This window comes from Acomys minous, assembly GCF_964271855.1.
Source record: "Acomys minous genome assembly, chromosome: 1".
NCBI classification, from domain to species: Eukaryota; Metazoa; Chordata; class Mammalia; order Rodentia; family Muridae; genus Acomys; species Acomys minous.
In genome coordinates, this window is record NC_140483.1 from 183,589,740 (window position 1) to 183,614,109 (window position 24,370).

The 24,370-nt window shown below is 40.4% G+C and overlaps 1 protein-coding gene across 1 annotated transcript; it reads right to left on the bottom strand.

The window, feature by feature from the left end:
• Positions 1-13,381: 13,381 nt before the first annotated feature.
• EQTN (equatorin) lies at positions 13,382-23,663 on the bottom strand. The gene is made up of 8 exons (XM_084777366.1): positions 23,527-23,663; positions 23,124-23,315; positions 22,030-22,116; positions 20,488-20,571; positions 19,855-19,899; positions 18,631-18,690; positions 15,057-15,210; positions 13,382-14,137 (listed from the first exon to the last, which is right to left on the bottom strand). Exons 1-8 carry the CDS (start codon positions 23,600-23,602, stop codon positions 13,693-13,695), a joined length of 1,143 nt encoding a protein of 380 aa, XP_084633492.1. The 5' UTR covers positions 23,603-23,663; the 3' UTR covers positions 13,382-13,692.
• Positions 23,664-24,370: the final 707 nt, after the last annotated feature.

Consider the following 24,370-nt stretch of genomic DNA (forward strand, 5'->3'; position numbering starts at 1 on the left):
GTTACAGGAGGGAGTCTACACATCAGCGCCTGCTGCCCCCACCCAGAATTGCAGATACCTTCACTGCAGGCCACACACTCTGCTCAGTCAGTCAGACCAGCGATTCCAACATGGGCCATGAACGAATGGGCTCCTTCCAGCATCTGGTATCTTCCATAGTTAGTCACACTAGACTCCTGGGAGATGTTTTGTCAGGCAAGACTAAATGGTAGGGAAATATAATGTGTATGTCTTCAACTGATATATAAATTGCCAAATAAGAGGGGGGAAACCCGTCAGAAGGCCTTCATGAGGCCCAAGGACACTAGCAGCAGCAACAACTGCCACAGTGGCAGGCAACATGAGTAGTTACAAGAAAAGCTACCAGACTAATCATCTCAATATCCTTCGCACAGAAGTCTAAGGAGGTAGGAATTTTTATTGTCCTGCTCCATAACCAAGGAAATTGATGCTTTTGAGAGTCCAGGAGCACGCCTAAGTCTGATATATATTATATTTTCTGTAATTACCCCCTTTGTGTAAATTCCCAAGAGTGGTATAGCTAGACAGGCCAATCCACCAGAAGACCAGATAGTCAGTCCTATCTCTATCTATCTATCTATGTATCTATCTATCTATCTATCTATCTATCTATCTATCTATCTATCTGTTCCTCCAGCAAACCAAACCTCTCAGCCTGCAATTGAACGCCAACTCTAGCCTTCCTTTCCACCTCCCCATGTGCTTTCTGTGGATCCCACAGACCACCCCTTCATTGCCTCCCTCCCCTCAACTCCTTCTTGTGTCCCTCCTGAGGTCAGATGGACACCCCCTAGTCAACCACAGGCAATGCATGCCAGAAGACTATGTAGGCTGCCTTGAAGACTTTCTCTACTCTCTCTGTTACCCAGCAGGTCTAATTCCTTGCGCTGGCCCCAGCTGCTGCCACCCCCACCCTCAACGTACCATGCCTCCTCTGGATCTCACAGGCCATCCCCGCTCCTCAACTCTTAGAAATCAGCACCTAGATCTATAATCACCCCCAATCCAGATGTCTAGATGCCAGCATAAGAACACAGGGCAGTGTGTCTCCACTAGACCCCAGATATTCTACCATGCAGGCCCTGAATATTCCAGCATAGCTGATGCTTAAGAAAAAGACATTTAACCAACTATATGAACATGACACAGGTCCTAAAAGAAGAAATGAACAAATCCCTTAAAGAAATCCAGGACTTAACAAACAAATGATGGAGGAAATGGATAAATACCTTAAAGAAAGCCAAGAAAAAACAAACAGTTGAAGGAACCAAATACAATCTCTCAAGATATGATAATGAAAATATAAGCAATAAAGAAAGCACAAGTGGACAAAATTCTGGGTATTAAAAATTTAGAAATTCAAACAGGAACCACAGAGGCATGTTTCAGCAACAGACTACAAGTGATGAAAGAGGGACTCTTAGGCATTTAAGATACAATAGGAAAAATGGATACACTGGTCAGAGAAGATGTTAAATCTAAAATAATTTCCTGACCCAAAACATCCACGAAATCTGGGACACTATGTAAATGAAACAAAACAAAGCAAAACCCTAAGAGGAATAGGAATAGGAGGAGGAGAATCTCAGCTCAAAGTCCCAGAAAAGGTTTTCAACAAAATCATAGAAAATTTTCCTAGCATAAAGAAGGAGCTACCTATAAAGGTGCAAGAAGCTTACAGAACAACAGGTAGACTGGAACAGAAAAGAAAGTCACCACATAATCATCGCATTAAACATACAAACCAAAGAAAGAATACTAAAGCTGCAAGGGAAAAAGATGAAGTAACATATAAGACCTATTAAAATGACACCTGACTTTTCCATGGAGACTCTGAAAGGCAGAAGGGCCTGGCAGGTCTAAAAGACCACTGATACTAGCCCAGACTATTATATCAAGCAAAAATTTCAATCATCATAGGTGGAGAAAATATAATATTCCACGATAAGCTCAAATTTAAACAATATCTATCTAGAAACTGAGCCCTATAGAATATATAGTTGCTTAAGGAAAACCAACTATTGGTGAACAATTAGTCAGAGGGAATTAGTTAAGGAATGATTGAGGAACAGAGGAGAAAAGAAATATTGAAGACCAGGCATAAATTGCAGTACAAACTGAAAGGAGAACTTCATTTTTCTTCTGCTGTCTCTTTTGGGCCAACCCAGTACTTAACTTAAAGTGAAGTACAGTTTTTCATTACAGATTACATCATAATTTCTTCATCTTTTACAATCAATAGAGCATTTAAAAATCAGCAGAACAAGAAAATAATCTAACAAAGAAATATGAGCAGTTCGGTATAACCTACAATGAAGCATATAGCAAAAATCAACCATTTCCAAGCAATGGTAAATATGACCTGATTATTAGTTTTTAAACACTATTCAGAAAAGTTTAATTAGAAATTTCCCTGGGGCTAAAGCCATTGTGTTTACATGATTGTCATAGCAACATAGCTTGAAACTAAATGTCCTTAACACACACAAAAAAAACATGACTTACTTCCAGTCCCAAACCAAGAGGTATGCTAGTCATCTTTATCAAATCCTAGGCTAACTGGCAAGGGGTCCTCTACTATAAAATATCTGTTAAGCATGATGTTACAAGCCCACCTTCTATTACTTTCAAATTGGATTCTAAAGAAACAAGTTTTACTTTTCTACAGCTAACAATATCTAACCAGGTACTGTTATGCCAAAGTCTTAACTTTCTTTTCAAGCAGTTTCTGCTTGGCTGCTCACAACAGTTGGAGCCAAATCTCTCTCATTGTCTGAAGCCTTTGGCCAGGTGCTCTCTTTCAACATTCTCTCTGGGGAAAAAGTTTTCCAGTGTAAATTTCATTAGGGCTCATACTTAAAATGAGAAATAGAGAGGAAAGACAGTTTTAGGAGAAAATCAGATGTAAAAGTAGTTTTTAGGCCAAATTACACCTGGACCATACATAATACTTAAGGGCAGCAGGTATCAGCCAAAGATCTTTGAGACTATGTCAAGCAAAGCCTCTGGGACTTGTCCTCGTGTCTGTGACATGTGCCAACACAGACACACACACACACACACACACACACACACACACACACCAAAACAACTGTTACTACCACCACTACCAAAATGACAGGAGTCAACAATCACTGGTCACTAATATCTTTCAATATCAATGATTTCAATTTCCCAATAAGAAGACACAGACTAACAGACTGGATGAGAAAACAGGATTCATCCTTCTGCTGCATCCAAAATGCACATCTCAATATAAATAATAGACATTACCTCAGGGAAAAAAAGTAGAAAAAAGATACCCCAAGCAAATGGACCTAAGAAGCAAGTGGGTGTAGCCATTTTAGTATCTGTCAGAAATAGACTTCAAAACAAAACTAGTCAAAAGAGATGGGAAAAGACAATTCATACTCATCAAAGCAAAATTTTACCAACATGACATTTCAATTAACATCTATGCCCCAAACACAAGGACCCCCACTTTTGGAAAATGAGCGCTTCTACAGCAGAAATCACATATTGACCTCACACATTGAGAGTAGGAGACTTAAATACCCTACTCTCATCAATGGACAGTCATCCAGACAAAAACTAAACAGAGAAATAATGGAGCTAACAAACATTGTAAACCAAATAGACCAACAAATATTTGCAGAACATTTTACCCAAACACAAAATAATATTCCTTCTTCTCAGTACCTTATGGAACTTTCTTTAAAATTGACCACATACTTGGACACAAAGCAAATTTCAACATATACAAGAAAATTGAAATAACTCCCTGTATCCTATCAGACCACCATGTACTAAAGCTGGATATTAACAACAGAAACAACAGAAAGCTTACAAACTCATGGAAACCAAACACCTCTCTACTGAAAGGAAAATGGGTTAAGACAGAAATAAAGAACAAAATTAAAGACTTTTCAAGATTTCAATGAAAATCAAAATACAAAATAACCAAACTTATATGAGACACAAAGAAAGCAGTACTAAGAGGAAAGATAATAGCACCTAAGTTACCCTGATACTAAAACCATATAAAGAATCAACAAATAGAGAGAATTACAGACCAATTTCCTTTATTAACATAGATGTAAAAATACTTGAAAACTGATTCCAAGAGCACATCAAAGAGCTCATCCACCATGGTTAAGTAGGCTTCAACCCAGAGATGTAGAGATGGTTCAATATATGAAAAACAGTAAATGTAATCCACCATATGAACAAACTGGAAAAAAAAAACCTATCTGACCATCTCATTAGATGCAGAAAAGGCCTTTGACAAAATCCAACACCATTTCATGATAAAAAGTCCTGGAGAGATTAGGGATGCAAGAGACACATTCATAAACATAATAAAGACAATTTACAGCAAGTCTATAGCCAACATCAAATTAAATAGAGAGAAAACAAAACAATTCCACTAAAATCAACAATAAGATAAGGCTGTCCACTTTCTCCATATCTATTCAATATAGCACTTGAAGTTTTAGCTAAAGTAATAAGGAATTGAAGGAGATCAAGGGGATACAAATTGGAAAAGAAGTCAAACTCATCATTTACAGATGATAAGATAGCATTCATAAGTGACCTTAAAAACTCCTACACCTGATAAACACTTTCAGCAAAGTGGCTGGATATAAGATTAACCCCTGCAAAAACCAGTAGTCTCATATACAAATGACAAGTAGACTGAGAAAAAAATAATGAAAATAACACGTTTCACAATAGCGTAAGATAATATAAAATATCTTGGGGCAATTCTAACCAAGCAAGAGAAAGACTGTATGACAAAAACTTTTAAGGAAAGAAATTTGAGAATATATCAGAAGATGGAAAGATCTCCCATGCTCATGGGTCAGTAGGATTAACACAGTAAAAATGGTCATCTTACCAAGAGCAATCTACAGATTCAATGCAATACCCACTAAAATTCTAACAAAATTCTTGATAGATTTTGCAAGGACAATCCTCAATTTCATATGGAAAAACAAAAAACCCACGATAGCTAAAACAATCCTGAACAATAAAGGAACTGCTGGAGGCATCACCATCTCTGGTTTCAAGTTGTACTACAGAGCTACAGTCATAAAAAACCACATAATATTGGCATAAAAATGGACATATTGATCAATGGAATTAAATTGAAGAGCCAGACTATGGACATGTAGTTGCTGATAAAGAAATATACAATAGAAAAAAAAGAAAGCATTTTCAACAAATGGTGCTAGTTAAACTGGATGTCCGAAGAGAGGGCTGAAAGACTGTGGGAGTCAGAAGGGATGGAGGACACCAGGAGAACCTGGTCCACCAGGTCAGACAAGCAGGGTGCACATAGGATCACAGAGACTGAAGTGGCAAGCACAGGGGCTCCAGGGGTCTGCACCAGGTCCTCTCCATTTATGCTGTCTTATGGTGTCTATTTTTAATTGAAAAATAAAATCATTCATATTACATCTCATTGGCTATCCCATCCCATGCATCCTCTCATTCCTCTCTCCCTCCCGTTTTCACCCCATTACCCTTCCCTATGACTGTGGCTGAGGGGGACCTTCTCCCCCTGAATATGATGCTAGGGTATCAAGTCTCTTCTTGGTAGCCTGTTATCCTTCCTCTGAGTGCCACCAGGCCTCCCCATCAAGGGGACATGGCCAAATATGGGGCACCAGAGTTCATGTGAAAGTCAGTCCCCAGTCTCCACTTAACTGTGGAGAATGTTCTGTCCCTTGGCTAGATCTGGGGAGGGGTTTGATGATGACTGCATGTATTGTCCTTGGTTAGTGCCTTAGATCGAGCCGAACCCCTGAGCTCAGATCTGCCCATCATAGTGTTCTTCTTGTAGGTTTCTAGGACCCTCTGGATCTATCTATTTCCATATCTCCTATATTTTTCTCACTTAGAATCCCAATAGGATGCCTTCCCCTCTGTCCCAGTTTCCTGGTAAGTGAAGACTTTCATGGGACATGCCCCTTGGGCTAGTGTCCAGTTATGAGTATATACCATTTGAGTCTTTCTGCTTCTGGGTTAGCTCACTCATTATGATCATTTCTAGCTCAATCCATTTGTCTACAAATTTCAGAAACTCCTTGTTTTTAATAGCTAAATAGTATTCCATAGTGTAAATGTACTGCAATTTCTTTATCCATTCTTCTACTTAGGCTGTTTCCATGATCTGGCTATTATGAATAAGGCTGATAGCTTGGTGTCTTATGGAACACTTGTGGGAGTGAATATGTCCTTGACTCATTTGCCTGCTCTTGGGACTCTTTCCTTCTGTTGGGTTGTCTTGTCCAGACTTAGGTGCGAGGGCTTTTTTTTTTCCTGCCTTGTTATATTTTGTCGTGTGTGGTTGTTGTCTCTTGGAGGCTTTTTTTCTGAAGGGAGACAGAGGGGAATTGGAATCTGGGGAGTGGGGAGGTGGGGGCCCTGGGCGAAGAGAAAGAGGGAAAACTGTGGTTAGGATATATTGCATGAGAATAACCCATTTTAAATGGACGGACGGACGGACGGATGGATGGATGGGTGGATGGATGGATGGATGGATGGATGGGTGGATGGATGGGTGGGTGGACGGACGGACGGACGGATGGATGGATGGATGGACGGATGGATGGACGGATGGATGGACGGATGGATGGACGGATGGATGGATGGATGGACGGATGGATGGATGGACGGATGGATGGATGGATGGACGGACGGATGGATGGATGGATGGACAGATGGATGGATGGATGGATGGATGGATGGACGGACGGATGGATGGATGGATGGACGGATGGATGGATGGATGAGTGGTATAGCAGGATCTCGGGGTAGACCTATTCTCAGCTTTGTGAGGAACGGTTACACTACTTTCCACAGTGGCTGCACAGTGGTGTCCCACCAGCAATGGATGAGTGTTCCCCTTTCTCCACGTCTTCAGCAGCTGTCACTTATGTTATCGACTCTGGCCATTCTGACTTGTGTAAGATGAAATTGCAAAGCAGTTTTGATTTGCATTCCCCTTAGTGACTAAAGATGTTGAATATTTCTTTTGGTGATTCTCATCCATTTGAGTTTCCTCTTTTGAGAACTCTCTTTCGATCACGTAATTAGGTTGTTTTCTTGATGTTAAGTTTTTTTTTTTAGTTTGATACATGTTTTTGATATTATCCCTCCATTGAAGGTGTAATTAGTAAAAGTGTTTTTCCATTCTGTAGCCTGCTGCTTTGTCCAAATGATGGAAGCCTTTTAATTTCGTGAGAACACACTTATTGCTAATCTGAGTGCCTATGCTAACAGTGTCTTGTTTAGAAAAATCCTTTCCTGCCTCAATGAACTCAAGATTATTCCCTACTTTTTCCTCCATCAACTGAACAAACCTATCTAGCGTTTCCTCCCAATGGCACTAGACAGTATTCCTGAGGGCCATTTCCAAAAGAAGCCACCAACAACACAAAAAACACAAATTACATGGCACAGATATAGCATTCACAGGATGACAACTGTGTCTCCTTACATAACCCTATCTGGAAATGTTTGAAAATTCAAAATTTTTGCCACTCTTCTGCATATCTGTGAATGACCACAAAAGGGCAGTAGCTTTTGATTTAGGGGAAACAAATGACTTTGATTTGGTAGTGAACTTAAAATTCTGAGTCTGCAAGTAGTGAAGATAGATGTTATCAATTTGTGATGAAAACTTGAACAGTGTCAATTTAAAACATTTTTAATGAAAATGGCAGATAGAGGAAAATGGACACAGCAGAAATGGATTTATTTACTTCCCATTTCTGCCCTCTGGTGGATGGTAAGGTCCTAAGCACTCGTGAAAGCTGGAAATGTGTAACATCTTCTGGTCACACAGAGCTAAGCAACTAAATGACACGTGTCAGTTTTGAAACTCTGTGAAGTTCTTTTTTTGGTCCAGAAATGCTTTTGCAATATAAAAAATCTTGATAACCTAGAGCTGAGTGGCAAAAATAAGAATTATGCCATTTTAGCCTACATACCTTAGCCTTAATACTACAGTGAGTATGTGTTAGAATACTGGGCTTATTTACAAACTACTAAATTGTGTTAACCACAACATGTTTAGACATAAGATGTCTAGTTCATCACCAACCAGGAACAACTAGGGAACATCAAATAGATGACCGACTCACGGGACCGCACGCAGCCTCACAAAGCAAGGCAGTTCCTGTACCTAAAACACAACACTGTGTAAAACATTAGGCTCACCTTTATTTGGCACATCTCTCCTGAGCGTCTGACCAAAGTGTTTCATGTTTACAGAGCACTGCATGCACAGAATGAATGCCATTTCTACCCACAACAAAAATCTCAGAATTAGCAAACAAAATTCCTAAGCATATGGAGCCACGGTTCTGAGAAAAACTGGATAGTAACACAACTTAAAGGCTGAAGTAACCTCTGGGCCACACCCCCCTGGCTGCACCTCCTGTGCTTTTCACTAGAAAAACTATTCCCCCCTCCCCTTTCGGAGATCCGTTTTCCTTCATTATTTATGTAACTTTCTTTGTTCGTTCTGTAACTAACATTTCTCCCAAACACATTTCAGATCTGAGATGTGGTCCAATTATGCTCTTAAAACTCCTAATCTATTTCAGATAAGCTTTAGGCTTTGGTAACACAACACACATTCTTTTCGGCACAATAAGATTTCCCTGGACTAGCCGTCAACTTGCCGACCACTTCCTACTGAGAAGTCTACTGAAATCCAAAACTGTATACTGGAAAGGTACCTGACTGAACAAGGAGGAGGAGAGGACAACGCTACCAATCCCATGATCTGAACATAACATCTGGATTTTACTTTCTCTTTAAATAAGTTGGCTATTCAGGCAAAAATGCATGTAGGCAGAAGTTGAGTTTATTTGGCTGCTATACTGTGGAGAGTGTTGTTAAACAGCACCATGAGAAACAGCAAGAGGCTACTCGGTCTACAGCTTACCCCTTACCACCTCTCCAGAAGCTGCATGTACATAGAAAGCTTTGAACTATGACCCTGTGGCAGGACTTTGAGGAAGATGGCACTTTCTTATTTTCAGCCCAGTTGTGCCTACTTCAAGGTTCTAAGGTGCTGGGCATTCAATGCCACTAAAAGTCAACCCCAGATGGTGGCTCTGAGTTTGTCATCTCTTGCTGAAAAAAAAGTTAAAGATACGGGATCGTGTTGGAACTTGTAAATTGGAAGCCAAGTTTATTAAGAAGAATCACACAAGAGTGAGAAATTGAGGAAAAGTGAGAAATTGAGGAAAAATGAAATATCAGAGACAGGGAAGGGTGCTAGGAAAGGGGAGAAAGCTTTGGAATTCCTGTGTTATAGGTTGTTATAAGTTCACAACAAAAATTTGACCAAGTGATGTAAGTTCTACTGAGGTTAGTTTAATTCTCAAGGCCAGTTTAATTCTCTGGTGAGCCAGAGCCAAGCGAGCATGCCTTTCTAGTGTAACCAAGGAGACGGCCATGGTCCCTGTTCATGGGATGCTGGCCCTGTCCCCACACTGTCCATTTTGACTCCATCTTTGCTGTTTTTTTTGTTTTTTTGTTTTTTTGTTTTTTTTTAGCTTGAAGATATGGGTCACTTGGTTGGCATTATTACCCTCTGACCTTTGCTGGTGTCTCAGGTGTTGGTACTTACACTAAGTTCTCTTTGTTTCCACATTTACAAGGTAAGAATGTAGCTTTCCTGTGGAAAGAGTTAGCTTGCTCACAGCCAACAAGGGGAGATGCAGCTGCAGGTTTTCTTGGTCACCCCACATTTAGCTCCTTGTTTATGAGATGGTCTGAGATGGTCTCCTTGGTAGAAGCCTCTTATTAGAAGGCTTCCTTATTGCCAATTTAATGTTGCCATCAGCTGCATTAGAAGCAGGAAGATAGGAAAGGGTACTAGAACCGGTGCATGTTGCTCACAGGCTCTGGGGATTCTGGGGTCGGGGGGTGGGGGTAGCTGTCTCTCCACCCAGACTTCCGTTCTGCCTTCTCATCTATCGATCTTGGCCTCTTACTCACCTGCCTCAGTGTCCCAGATATTCCCTTGTTAACCCTTAATCTTCCTTTTAACCCTAGCCTATGTTCTTGCTGTGGCGTGTGAGCAATTGAAGAGTTTTCTCCGTGGGTGCTTTTCCCTTACCATCTACGGAAGGCTAGCTACTGTTTCCATCTCAGGTGCTTTCCTCTTACCACCTACAGAACTAACGACCTTAGTTCTTCCTGGTTAGGAAACAGCTACTTTGGCTCGGTAATTACTCCACAGAGAACCACAGAATATTTGCAAGTCTCATCTTCCAGGTCCAAATGTCAACAGGGTGCCTCCCCACCCACCTTTCCCCAGAGCACAGAAAACCCCTGATGATGACGTCAAATGTGAGAAGATGAGGGACATCACCTTCACACCTTGCCCGTGCTGCGCAGAGCACTTTCCTCCAGCCTCACCAGTTCCCACCACGCCCATTCTCCGCAGCCCCTGCACCCCATCTTGATGGAACCCCCAACGACCACAAGGCAGAGGTTGGTCTTTTTCTTGCCCAGCGGGGCAGCGTCCCATACACACGAGCCAGCTTCTTTAATATCACTGGGTCAAGACCTCCACACCAGCACTTCTGGAGCTGTGAGGCCACCCCAAAAGCACACAACGATCCCCCTTCCCTGAAAGGTCCCTAGCATCTCACTGTTAGGTATACCTTAGGACTCGATGCAGGAAGAACAGAGAACAAGGCTGGCTCTTAAGGCAACGCTGGGCAGACTTCCGGAGGGCGGCGGTGCGAGGGGGCGGCTCTCTGTTAGCTCCGAGGTCTCAAGCAAGCTTGTTCGTCTACCCAAACCAGTTTAGAAGAACTGGCCCATAATACGAGAGAAGGGGAACACTGAGCAGGATAGGATGCGACCCACGCTATTGCAAGGCAGAATTTAAAGCACGTCTTGAAGGCTGGGGGAATGGCAGAGGAGGAAGCACTGAGGAGACCCAGGTGCTTTGGAACGAGGAGATACCTATCAGCTGATGGAGAAAATTGAGCTAGGGCTTCTAGGAAACCTGCTAAGGAAACACAGGTTCAATGACGGAGTGGAGGATCAGCAGTGGACAAATGCGGTCTGGTAACACAATCTCCTCACTTCTTGAGTACGGCGCGGCGGGAGACTGCCCAACATCCCCTCACATACCTTCACTCAGCTTTCTCAGTCTTGGATGGCCTTTCTAAATAGCTACAAACTGTATCAGGAGTCTGGGAAACCAGGTGTTTGCTTTACCATTGCTTTTGTTTTTGTGGTGGTGCTGGGGATTGAACCCAGGGCCTTGAGCACGCCAGGCCAGGGTTCTATAACTGGGCTAAATGATTTGCAAAGCATGGTCGACCTATTGCATTGGCCCATGCTAGTAAGAGTAATACTATACTCATTAATGTTCTTTGTAATGCTTTGCTTCACAATTAGAAACGTTTTGATTAGAAAGTGGCTTTCGCCCCTGCTTCTAAGCAAGACTGTTCTTCACACTTCTAAGGGATGGGTGGAAGGGCAGAGAGAAAAATGAGGGACGATTGGAAAGAAGCTTAGATCACCACCTGACGTCCTCCCACTAGCCCTCCCACTCTCAGGGACTCGACATGACTCCTTTGTACCTTGGTACATACAAGCACCTACAGCTGTCTACCTCGCTGAGCCCTCCTCCACCTTGGCTGCTTCAGGTGCCTGAAATGCTAGTTAGGGAGGCTTGAATCCAGCCCCAGAACTGTCCAAAAGGAACTGGGAACTGATGCGCAGGGCTACCCACAGAGGCTGAGAAACTGTCTGCCTCGTGAAGGTCAGGACAAAGTGAGTGCCTGCCTTCTGATGGGTTTTCCCTCACGGGTAGGGGCTTATATAGTGCACAGCTACTCAAAGGTGGAACTTCACTGCCCCCTCAGCCAACGGTGAGTGAAACAGGCTGGCGTCTGAAGAGAAAAGAGAGAGGGAAGGACTTTCAACGTGGCAGGTTAGGGAAGTGTTATCTGTTTTTCCACAGGGATGAAGAAACATCTTCCTAAGCCAAAGACAGTAAAAAGAACCTCTCATGAGCTTAAGTAGTACCTAGAAACCTGATGTCCTTTGGACTTGCCTTGTTCTTAAGGCTGTTTGACTTTTTCTGGATCATGGCCAGAAACTCAGTTTAGACACTCGGGCCAGGCATGGATCTGGTTTACATTTTTGTTAAGACAGGGCCTCATGTATCACAGGCTCAACTCAACCTCCCTCTATAGTTAAAAATAACCTTAAGCTTCTGATCCCCTAGCCTCTACTTCCCCAGTGTGTTGGCGTTATAGGTGTGTACCACCAATGCCAAGATTTGTTTGGTACAGGTGATGGAAACCAGAGCCTTCTGCATGGTACAAAAGCACCCTACTAACTAATCTACATCCACAGCCCAAGAGATTCCTTAACTTGATTTGTAAAATAAATGAACCTTTCATAGCATAGCATAACTCAGTGTGACACACAGTGTCTGGCAGCCAGTTAGTGGAATCTTGGTGGTGCAAGAAGTAACAATGAAGGCAATGGCATCTACTTTGGGTCTTCTCCACACCCACATACCTACAAGTGACCTGACGCATGCTCCAAGACCGTCCCACATGAGGACACAGTATCTCTGTTTCATCTGCTTAGATAAATTGAAATATTTTAGGTATAGACAGCCTCTGTAGTTATTCATAAACTTGAGTTAGGCTTTGAGATTTTTTTTTCCCAGTTAAAGTACAATGATCATGGGACCCTGAGACTGGTGGGAAAGAGAGTTGAAAACAACTTAGGTAAGACTCCCTCTCTAGCAAGTTCCCTGCAGGAATGAGCTCTTCTGTGATTTTTGGGGTGCAGTGTGTTATCCCAAAAGATTACAAGTACTTCAGAAATGAAGGGAGTGATTTTTTAAAAAATTATTATCATCGTGTCTGTGCGTGCACATACATCCATACTACAGTGTGTCTGGAGAGGTCAGAAGGCAAGCAGGAGTTGAGTCAAAGTTCGCTCCTTCCACTGTGGGGTTCAGGGATCTGATTCGGGTTGCCAGGCTTGTGTGTGGCAAGCACTTTTCTGGCTGCACTACCTTGCTGGCAATGTTTCTCTTACTGATCGGCGAGAGCAGCCACATGCTTCAAAACAACTCAAGAACTCCAGAACTTTCTACCACTCATTTAGTTTTATCTTGTTGGTACCACTGTTTAGCTAAGGAAACATAAGCCAGATGCTTTTTGCTTTGATATAGATAGCAGTAGCCAGGCACAGGTAAAGACCCTCTTTTAAAGATGAACCACCTTAGTATGAATTTGTATTGATCAAAGGATGGGTGGACTGATGGCGCCAAGGAGGTCTTGGGCGTGCTAGGCAAGTGGTCTATCACTGAGCTACCTCCAGTCATGAATACCTTTCATAACCTAGTCTCCAGAATCGGCTTTATTTGGTGAGTTTCCATACATTGTTTCCTTGTACATTTTCTTTTAAATAATTCTTATAACAAATAATAACTGTGATAATTTTTATTGAATATGTCCTTGGGACATCAGAAAACTTAGATGTCTCTGTTGCAGTTTCACTATTAGGACATTTATATGAGACACACAGATTTACATATATATACATATATATATGTATGTATGTATATATCCAAAGAATTAAAGTTATTTACTCAGCAATTGCTTATTCCTGAATAATTTCCTGATCGATTTCCTCAACAACCACTGGTGCCTCACTCATTTCCTCAACAGGGACATCCTCCATGAAGTCCTGTTCCTCCATCTGCTGAAGAGGCAGGAAGGCTGACTCTTCAGGAGGGAAGAAGTCTAGCTCTTCAGGAGGGAGGAAGGTTGACTCCTCTTCCATCGGGAGGAAGGTTGGCTGCTCGGAAGAAAGGAAGATTGGCTCCTCCTGTAAGACTATTTGATCCAAGGGCTCAGAAACCTCCATAAATTTAGATTTGTATTTTTTTGTGCCGGATCGTCTCAATTCTGAAGAAGTGCCCCAGTATGAGCTGCTCTCTGCACTTTTTGAGAAAGATGTATCAGATAGACCTTCTGACGGGTGGAAGTAAGACAGAGTGGTAAGCTCCGGGTTGACAGAATATTGACTTTCATAGCTTTTGTCACTAGAAAGAAGAGAACACACAATCAGCAGGTGTTTTAGTTGCATATACTTTTCACTTGTATCAGAAGAGTTAAAATAGAAATGGAAAGTCTGCCCAGTGCATTAGGGTGGCACTGTACTCATCCCTTGTGTGAATGAATCACTAGCGCCTAGTGTATACAGCCTATCTCAACGTGCAATGTTAGAATTCAAAAGCCAATAATAAAAATTACTTTAATTAGTAAAGACTTAACAAGAAACATAAAGCAAAGCTGAATTAGGGAGAATAAATATCTAATTTTACAGGTTTGGTGGATCAGAGAAATATGTCATCAAGACACCATAGTCAAAAGAGTAAAATTAATGGTAATTGTGAACATTAAAAAGCAATTCTGTGACGTTGTTTAAAGTAATCTATTATACTGTACAGAAGAACTTGTAAAGAGACCAACCTCACCCCCAGGTTGGAATTTAATATTTTTATAAGGAAAGACTAATGATTATTTAAGACAAATTTGTAGGCCTCAATGTATGAAAGTGGCAGATTTTTTTTTAGTTTGTTTCAAGGTCTTAATCAAGGCTACCAAAAAATTACAAATGTTAAATCCCAAGCAACTGAGTTAATTAGAAGGGATTAAATAGTCTTTGTATTCCAGGGCTATTTTGCATGGACATGGAGGGTGGAGGCGTTTTCTAGCCTCTATATCCTTCCTAATAACTATGAGTGTGTTTACACAACTGTGTAAAACACTGAGGCAAAGACAGTGACCTAGTCCCTGTGACAGCACCCATATTCCCAATGCATAGCAGAAGTGGATTCGAGTATAATATTTTACACATTACCCAGAAGGACACATATTCCTACAGATGCACTAAAGACAGAGAGAGGGAGCCCAGAGCCGTGGACTAGCTCTGAGGGCTGAAAAGGCCAGTGGGCTCACCTTTGGCATCTTAGTTTGTAGAGTGTGGCAAAACAAAATATCAAGAGAGGAATGAGCAGGATAAGGGTCATCAACGAGATTCCCAGCATTAACTTGACCTTGAGGTCCTCTAGCTCTGACAGTTTGTCTTCACTGGCAGTGTATAGGTCAGAACCTGGGAGGAAAGAAAGAAAAGACAGTGGAGGGCTGCAGAGGTGGCTCAAGAGGGTAAGAGCATGTTCTGTTCTTCCAAAGGTCCTGAGTTCAATTCCCAGCAACCACATGGTGGCTCACAACCATCTATGATAAGATCTGGTGCCCTTTTCTGGAGTACAGGCACATGTGCAGGCAGATGCTGTATAAATAATAAATAAATCTTAAGGAAGGAAAGCAGGAAGGAAGGAAGGAAGGAAGAAAGAGAGAGAAAGAAAATACAGTGGAAGACTGAGTGTTGTGCATATTTTCCTTGAGGAATAAGGAACACAGAATGCGTCTGCAGTATTCACAGCTCGTTCTTCTCCACCAGGCAATGACTAAGAGAAGGCCGCTTCTTTGTCCGCATACATGATGTTCTCTCAGTCTTGGAACAGTTGCACTTAGCTGCACTTTATACACTCACAGACATTTGCAAAGCTTTTACTAATCAAAATGTGATTTGAAGCCCAAGCTACCCATGACAACACTTTGATGCAGACAAGCCTTTCTTCTTGGCTTTACTAAAAAGCACGGTAGAGGACATCATCTCTGAAAAGAGTATAGGCCAATTTACAAGGCACTAATTCTTCAGAGAGCAAAGGTGTGTGCCCTGCTGTTGGGTACACACTGGTTATTCTTTTGAACTGGAAGTGTGTAGTGTGCAGCATTGGCAGTTTCCTCTTAGAGGCTTATGAGAGAAGCTCGCCATTTTGTTAACCAAGACAATTAAACTCAGTGTGCTTAATATTGCAAAAGAAATGCAAGTGACTTCTTAGATTCCTGAAATGAGTTAAATAACAGAACCAAGTCTGGCTCTAGAAACAGGAATCTAATAACATGCGATGAAAAAGCTTCATTGCTATCAGATTTTGGACTTTCATGAGAATGCATCTGACTTAAAATATATTCCATGTTGAACATTCTCACAGTTCTCCCATGCCCACCCAAAATGGTCTTCACTACTTTCTAGGTCATATTTAGCTGATAAGCAATGATGGATATAGATTCCTATATCAATGTTCTCTGACTTTTGAACATTTTAATTATTGTACCTGGGATCTAACCCAGTGGTAGAGCTCTTGCTAGCATGTTCAAAGACCTCAGAGCTCAGTCTCCAGTACCAGTACCAACAAACAGAAAAATTATATTGTCCAAGTGGAATGAAATGTGTACACTTGTAAATGATTGCTATCTGAATCAAGAAGAGTATATTAAAAAGAATTGTCCCTCTTAAATGCACTTATAGTTACTAAAGACTTTTTTTTTTGAGACAGGATCTGATTGTCCTGGAATTTTCTCTTTTTTAATTTTAATGTATTAATTTATTTAGATTACAACTCAATTCGTATCCCATCACTTGTATCCTCTCATTCCTCCCTCCATCCCGCTTTCACCCTGTTCCCCTCCCATAGGTCTAAGACTGAGGGGGGACCTTCTCCCCCACTATATGGTCATAGGCTATCAAGTCTCATCTTGGTAGCCTGCTTATTCTTTCTTTGCGTGCCATCAGACCTCCCCACCAAGGGGAGGTGGTCAAATATGGAGCACCAGAGTTCATGTCAGAGTCAGTCCATGCTCTCCACATAACTGTGGAGAATGTCCTGTCCATTGGCTAGATCAGAGCAGGGGTTCGATGTTTACTACTCATATACTACTGCAATAGTTTGCGCAGACGCCCCTGGGCCCCGATCCACCCATCACGACATTCTTCTTGTAGATTTCTAGGACCCTCTGGATCCTTCTATTTCCCCCATCTCCTATATTTCTCTTACCTAGAGTCTCAGTAGGATGTCGAACAGGCTGCTATCTTTTAACTCTCAGAGATCTGCCTGCCTCTGCTTCCCAGTGCTAGGATTAAGGTACCACAACACCCAGTTCCGAAAATTCTTTATATATGGGTATGCTCATGAAATTAACTTATAACTCCTCTAGGTGCTATTTTGTCTCCCAGAAATCAAGCCACATCGAGAGAGAGAGAGAGAGAGAGAGAGAGAGAGAGAGAGAGAGAGAGAGAGAGAGAGAGAGAGAGAGACTGAATTACAAAGAACTGGTGTGACCTTGTAGCTCTCACTGAATTTCCTACCCACCCCACCCCACCCCCAATCCAGCCCTGTCGCCTGACACATAAATTCAAGACAGCTTTGAACTGTATGTAACTTTACTTTCTTGTCTAAGGCCTTTCTCTATGTCAGGGGCCACATAAGCTAAGTCAGACTAGGTTAGTAGCATAAAATATATCTCCTACCACAATCTAAACCTGTAAGAGTCAGAAACTGCCTTTGTTCTCTGATCTGAAGGAAGCTGACAGATCTGAAGGGTCTATCTCTGTAGAGCTCCTCGAAGCTACCTATGGTCTTGATACTATGTCTCTCTTGATATTCCAGGAATGAAGGGTTGATGTCCTTTCAAGGTCTATCATGGCTACCTAGTAGGCCATGATGCTATCTGTCCTCGTTGCTTTCACTTCATGACTTCATCTTTGCTGCCTAGGACTCTGCTGAGAACATGCATATGAAGGGTAATTTGCACAGCCTCCTTCTCCTACGAATCCTTGACTCTTCCTCACAGGACATTACCAAAGTCAAGGCCAGAACCAGAGATGGTTGCAGACTATGTAACCACTGGGAGTTACAGAACTTAGGCTGCCCTTTTTTGTTTTATGACTCGATTTCTTCATTGAGTTGGTGGGAGAACTGACATAATATTGCTAACACACGAGAATACATGAGAGATGGTGTCCTCAGAAAATGGTAGGAAGCCAGTCAACTCCATGTTCAGTCACTTAAATGCTAAGAAATGACATATTTCTAACATTTGTCATCCCTGCGTATGAAAAAGACTCACTCCACTTTCTTCAAACAGCTCCAGGCAACAGCTACATTTGTCGAATAATTCATTACAGAACTGAGCAGGCAGGTCTCAGATATGCCACCAAATATGTGTATTTTTCAATTATTTACTTATAGGACAGAGGGTTTGAAGAAAATTAAAACATTGCCCTTTAATATAACTTTGGATTCAAATTAGGAGTTGGGTTCCTGGTACACAAATCAGGGGGTTCATAACCACCTGTGAGTCCACTTCCGGGGGATCTGATACCCTTCTCTGGCCTCCACAGGGACACACACACTTACACACTTACACATACAATAAGCCTCAGCATCAGATAAAGTAGAAATAAAATGAAGGGTGGGATATAGAAACTCTGTAGTTTCTGCTATTGTTTTCTTTAGATGTAAAACTCTAAAGTTTTTAAAAGAACACACACATATATGTCAGGCAACTAAAAATATGTGTATATTACACATACATACATATGTGTGAGAATTTGTTGCACAGTGCAGCCACTAAAATTAAGGTGAAATTTATGTATCTGCTAATTAAAGTACTTTGTTCTTACCTGGAATTGCTTGAAAGAATTGATCTTTATCATCCATGTGCGCTATTGTTCCATTTAGAGCTGTTAAAACAATGCGTTGATGTCATAAGTAACATTTACTTACTGAAATTTTTGCATGAGCATAAAGATATGTGTATAATACATGAAGTTCACTCTTATTATTTATTTTAGTATTGTTTTACAAAGTAAACATCTCTATAACTCATGTTCAAACGGAGCTTATCTAATGAGTGTATTTTCCATTGGGTCCATCATAATATTTAGGAACATTAACAAACTATTTAACACTATGCTTGGGGGCCAGTTCAAGGTATGACTAATTGTACCTGTCAGGCAACTAAAATTATTTGAAGCTGTGTCAATATTGACAAATGATCTTTAATATTCTATAAATATTGATTTTAGTATAACAAAGAAATCTCAGTGAGTAGGTAATGCTGAATGTAAGTATAAAACATACAATAATGAAGGTGTCTGTTTCATTTTTCTGATGCACATGTGTATGTGACATATATATTACATATGTTAATATTTACTCCTGTATCTAGACAGAGTATATGCAAACATAGATTGATCTGTGCATTACACTGGGCATGTGTACTTGTGTGCCTATACTGTACATATTAGTTTCATGCACAAATATACATCGGTACTTTGCACTTATATGTGCATCTCTGTGTGTTTATGCAAATGCTACTCCAAACATAGAGAAATGAAAGTGGAAAACAACCTTGTTTAAAATGCAGAGTCATGCACTTAGTTGAGTTATTTTTTATCTTGGCCCATCTGTTTCTGAAGTCAAAACTACAAGACAGGAAGATCATGATAGTTACCTGCAGCACAGTGACAAGAAAGACAACTCCCTTATACCAGCAAAAGTCTTCTCTGATTTTAAGATACATGCTAGCCTGTAACATTTGCAGGAGGATGTACTTCTGTGTGACACAGTGACAAAAAAGACAGCTCCTTTATATGAGCAAATGTCTTCCCTAACTTTAAGATACATGCTAGACTGAAACATTTGCAGTAGGATGTACTTCTGTGTGCAGGACAATCAGAAACTGCAACTTAATCATTTCTCTAAATATTGCATTTGCTATTACAAGGGGCAACAACACAAGCTTATTGATTATTGTCAGAAATATTTAAATCAGTCATGTCTTTATTATATAAAACGTTAGAAAAGCAAAAAATTTCCCCAGTTACCTAACTGCATGAATTTACCTTTAACTAACATTGTCCAAAATGCAGGCACATTGGGGGTTGATGCTGTTCAAAAGAGATAACAGGTAATGGGTGAGAATCTGCTGTCTGAAATTACAAAGTCACTCAAAAACCTTACAAGAGTTATCCTGGATTGCATGGCTTCACAAATACTTTATACAGAGCAATGATCTTGGCAAACAAATAAAATGGTGATTTTGAGCTTGTAGCCTCCCACCCCAAGACCCTCCCTCAAATAATCTTAGGAAACATTAATCATTGTGACCAGAGATAGATTTATTCCTTAATCAAGTAGAAAATTTTACATTGTCATCAAAAGTATTATAATATGCCCCACATACTCATACTAGCTAAATCTGAACATTTATAAATGCATTTTATAAGTTTACATGCCTATTAATAAATACTGAAAAATTCCAAAAAGTTTAGTTCCTATGGCTTGGCAGGTGCTTCTGAAAATAGACTCTTACATATTTGCCACTTAAAAGCCTTCCAGTGTGACTCTAAATGACAATAGCATGGATTCTTTAGGCATGCTATTCACTCAGGTCATGCTCAAAGCAGTAAAAACTAATTGCATAAGCTATATAATAATATACTCCAGATATCAAGACAGTGTAGTAGTGTTAATACTTTGAATATTTTTACGAAGGGGTTCATGAAATATTTCTTCTTCATGGGCAGCCTTTTCAGCTGTACTTGATTTGATGAATTTATCTAGAAAAAAGGATAAAGTATTTTCAGCATATTAAAACAGTGATCAAATATCAAAAGGAGAGAACAAAGGAAAGAGAATGATTTTTTTTATTCAGAAATACAGAATAGGAAGAAAGGCATTGGAGACTAGTGTCTTTGTGATTATAGGATGCCTGAGTAGGATTAATATGTCTGCACTCCATAAGAGAAGGAAAGCATGGGACCCAGGTCTTTAGAGGTAATGGAGACCTATTGGCTAAGATGGTTGGCTCTGCCCTCATTACAAACCTCAGCCTATGATGTGTCTGTGTAGAGCTGTACCACTGGGAATATTTGGACTGTACTGGTTAACTTAGCTGAATAGTACCCCAAGTTCAATATCCATCCCACTGTAGGGAAATTTCTGTGAAGAGGAAGAATGAATTCACAGAGCCTACCAGTCCGTCGTAGGTAGCCTACTAAGGAGAAATGGTAGAAAAGGAAACCCATTTCCGAAATATTGACTCAAAAGGGGTGAATAATAACAAGTATGATGCGACCATTAATTCCTACTGAGGAGAAGGACCAACCACCTGCCTCCGTTTTCCCCATTGTCCGTGGAGCTCTAGAGACTATGCTCCAGTGATTTATCTTTAGTGAACTCTGTCCTGAAGCTCTCTGTTATTTGATGGGTTTGCTCTTCTGGAATGCTTTACGTGCAGAAGGCGCAAAGTTTTATTCCTCTCCAACTTCTGTTGACAATCTTCCAGTCGTGGGGATGAAATCTAGGGATTTGGAGCCTCTTCTTTGGGTACTAGGGTTCCTAGTGACTGACGTTGTTGGGAATTTGAGGTGCCTGGGATGCTTAAGAGTCAGCTGACTGTATCTTATCCCATACAACTAAAGATGCTTGCTCTACACAAGCAAGATGCCCCTGGTAGATTAGTTAAGTTTATCCTAAAAGTGTGACTGCTCCAGGGCTTGGAATTGCTCAAATGCCCATTATTGCCAGGTAATTTTATTAATAATTAGGCATCAATGAGTCTGCCCCAGTGTTGAAATCACCATGGCCAGAGTCACTTTTTGCTATTTCATATCATTCAAAATATAAAAGGACCATACACACACACACACACACACACACACACACACACACACACACACACAACTGTGGGTTTAATTCAGATGAGAAATAGTAGCCTGGAATCCTAAACTTAGTTAATATTTCTTTCCAGGCAGGCAGAGAAACAGTAAGTTTAGAAATGGGAGGCTTTGCCTGCCTTCTGGAATGGTCACTATAATGGGCATAGGGCTTCACAGAATGTTGTGGAAGAAAATATAGGGGTAAAAAGAATACAGAACTCTGCTGGCTCCCAGAAGTACAAGATGGAAGGTGCACTGTAGAGGTGAGAACTCAGGCCTCTCCCATTTCCCCACACTGTTCTGGAATCCGCCCGAGGTCTTTGCATGTCCAGCAGTGAAGGTGCATTCAGAACTTACAGTTCTTCAGAGCAAATTTCAGGTCAGTTGTGGCACGCACAGATATTTCAGACTCCGTGCCATTTGGATTTTGTGTGGTGAACACATCTACAAACAAAATCACAAGTCTTTAGCAACCAGTAAATCACTTCTTATCCATGACATTTTTTTTCTTCATTGTAATTTTTAACTTTAAAAACTATCCACCGACTAATAAAAATAATTATAAACAAAGACTATGAGATAATTTTCTTCTTCAAAGGAAATGGAGCAAGGAGTAAGATGAAAATTCATAAGGAAAAAAGTCAAACTAACTTTCTTATGATAGATAACCATGAGAAGCAATTATTGTGGAAATTGTGTATATGATGCCAAAATCAGCTTTTAGAAGGGCAATAATGTCACTAAATCCTAAGCTCAGTACCTCAGAAAATGAGACAGGATTAGAGATAGGGTTACTGAAAATATGGTTAAAATAAAACCAGACTGAGGTAGGGTGTGCTATTGATTGGGTTTGTCTAATGTCTTTATATAAGAGGGAAATCTGCATACAGAAACAGAGAGGATATTACATGGGGGCGGGGCACAAACTAAGATGATGCTGCCACAAGTCTAGAAACAACACCTTGGCCACCAGAGACTAAAGGAAGCAAAGGGGTGTTTTAACCTCTGTCTTTGGGTGGAGCCATTACTTGATTGGTTCTACTTTGATTTTGGAGTCCCAGCCTCTAGAAATATAGGAAAATGGGTTTCTATTGTCTTGATCCTTTTAGTTTGTGGTGTTTTGTTTCAGCAGCCTTCGGAATACGTTTTGGATAACTTACTTTCAAATCAGATCAGTTCTCACAAAAGTGAGTAAGAACCACGATGCCATGACGAACCACAGCTGATAGAAGCAGCAGCAAAGACAGCCTTATTAAATTTCCTAACACATCATGAAAAAAGCTATGTGGAATAAGGTTTACATTTTACCCACTGAAATGTCCACAAAATACAACAGAACTTCAAATCTGGAAAATAATCGATGGGAGACCACAAGGCAGGATTAAGACAAATCAAACCAGTGCAGATTTTTCATCAACTTTTTACATACGCTATTAACTTTAAAAACTTACATTGTTTTATGTCTTTATAGTAATTGCCAGTTTTCCCATTGGCAAGGGAGTTGCCTTCACTCTCTTCTGGTTTTTGCATAACAGAATTGCTACCTATATGTTTGTCATCTTCATGATCATGCTCACTATTCGCCATGCTTTCCTCATCTGCATAGTACTGTTCTTCATCCGTAGGCATCATATAAGCCTCCTCTAGAAACAGAAACATGACACACCATGGGACAGAATGCAAAGTTTCCTTACTGCTTCATCTCACTGAAAGTTTTTCACAATTAGAGACTGAGCTGTGAAAGTTAAATTATATTACATCCCCAACTTTCAGTCATCCATGCAGAGACCTGCCATATTTTGACTGTCATTGAGTGTCATTCTTCTGATAGACTAATTTTAAATGTTTACTTACGTTCCACATTAGACTGTAGATTGCTAATTTCTGGAAGGAAAAGCCCAGATAAAAAGATCAACAATATAAAATGCATCGGGAAATTGGTGTGATTTATCCAGCAATCTACTGTCTCTTCAGGGTTTCCTTCTTGTGACGCAGCAGGCCTTAAGACTCAGTAGGACATTATGACATCACTGTCATGGGAAACAGAATGCCAGGGAAATGCCCAGAGCTTTGTGACTCCATCTCACAACCATTTTTGGTGTTATGATAGTTTTAGTATTAAAAAAGAAACTTAAAATTTTTTTTGAAACTTAAAATTTTTATTTTGTAAAAGGTAATACATGTGTTTTCATGAAATAATGTTAGTTATTAGTTGACAAATTATAATTGCTATTGTTGATAATGACATTAAAACTGGGAATTTGGGTGGTTGTTTTTAATGACATGTTTTGGAGCTGCAATCTGTTAAAAACAAAACAGCAATAACAAAAAAAAAAACCACAATAAACAAAACAAAATAAAAATCTAGTCAGAGAAAGCAGTATTAAAAACTCAATCCACCCTTCACATTAGCTACAAGCAATATAAAGTATTTAGGAGTTACTCTAACTAAGCAAGTGAAGGACCTGTTTGAAAAAAATTTCAAAACCCTAAAGAAAGAGATTGAAGATGACATGAGAAGATGGAAGGATCTACCTTGCTCATGCATAGGGAGAATTAACATAATAAAAATGGCCATCCTACCAAAAGCAATCTACAGATTCAACGCAATCCCTATCAAAATACCTACACAATTTTTTAAAGACATTGAAAGTTCAATTCTGAACTTCATATGGAAAAACAAAAAACCCAGAATAGC

Bases quoted from the DNA above. Each gene is read 5' to 3' on its own strand.
- EQTN (XM_084777366.1), bottom strand. From the start codon at position 23,602: ATGCATTTTATATTGTTGATCTTTTTATCTGGGCTTTTCCTTCCAGAA. The intron at 18,691-19,854 runs GTAAATTCATGC...TTGTTTTAACAG, and splicing joins TTGGACAATGTTAGTTAAAG to CTCTAAATGGAACAATAGCG. The intron at 14,138-15,056 runs GTGAGCCCACTG...TCTTCTTTCTAG, and splicing joins TACAAACTAAGATGCCAAAG to TGACAAAAGCTATGAAAGTC.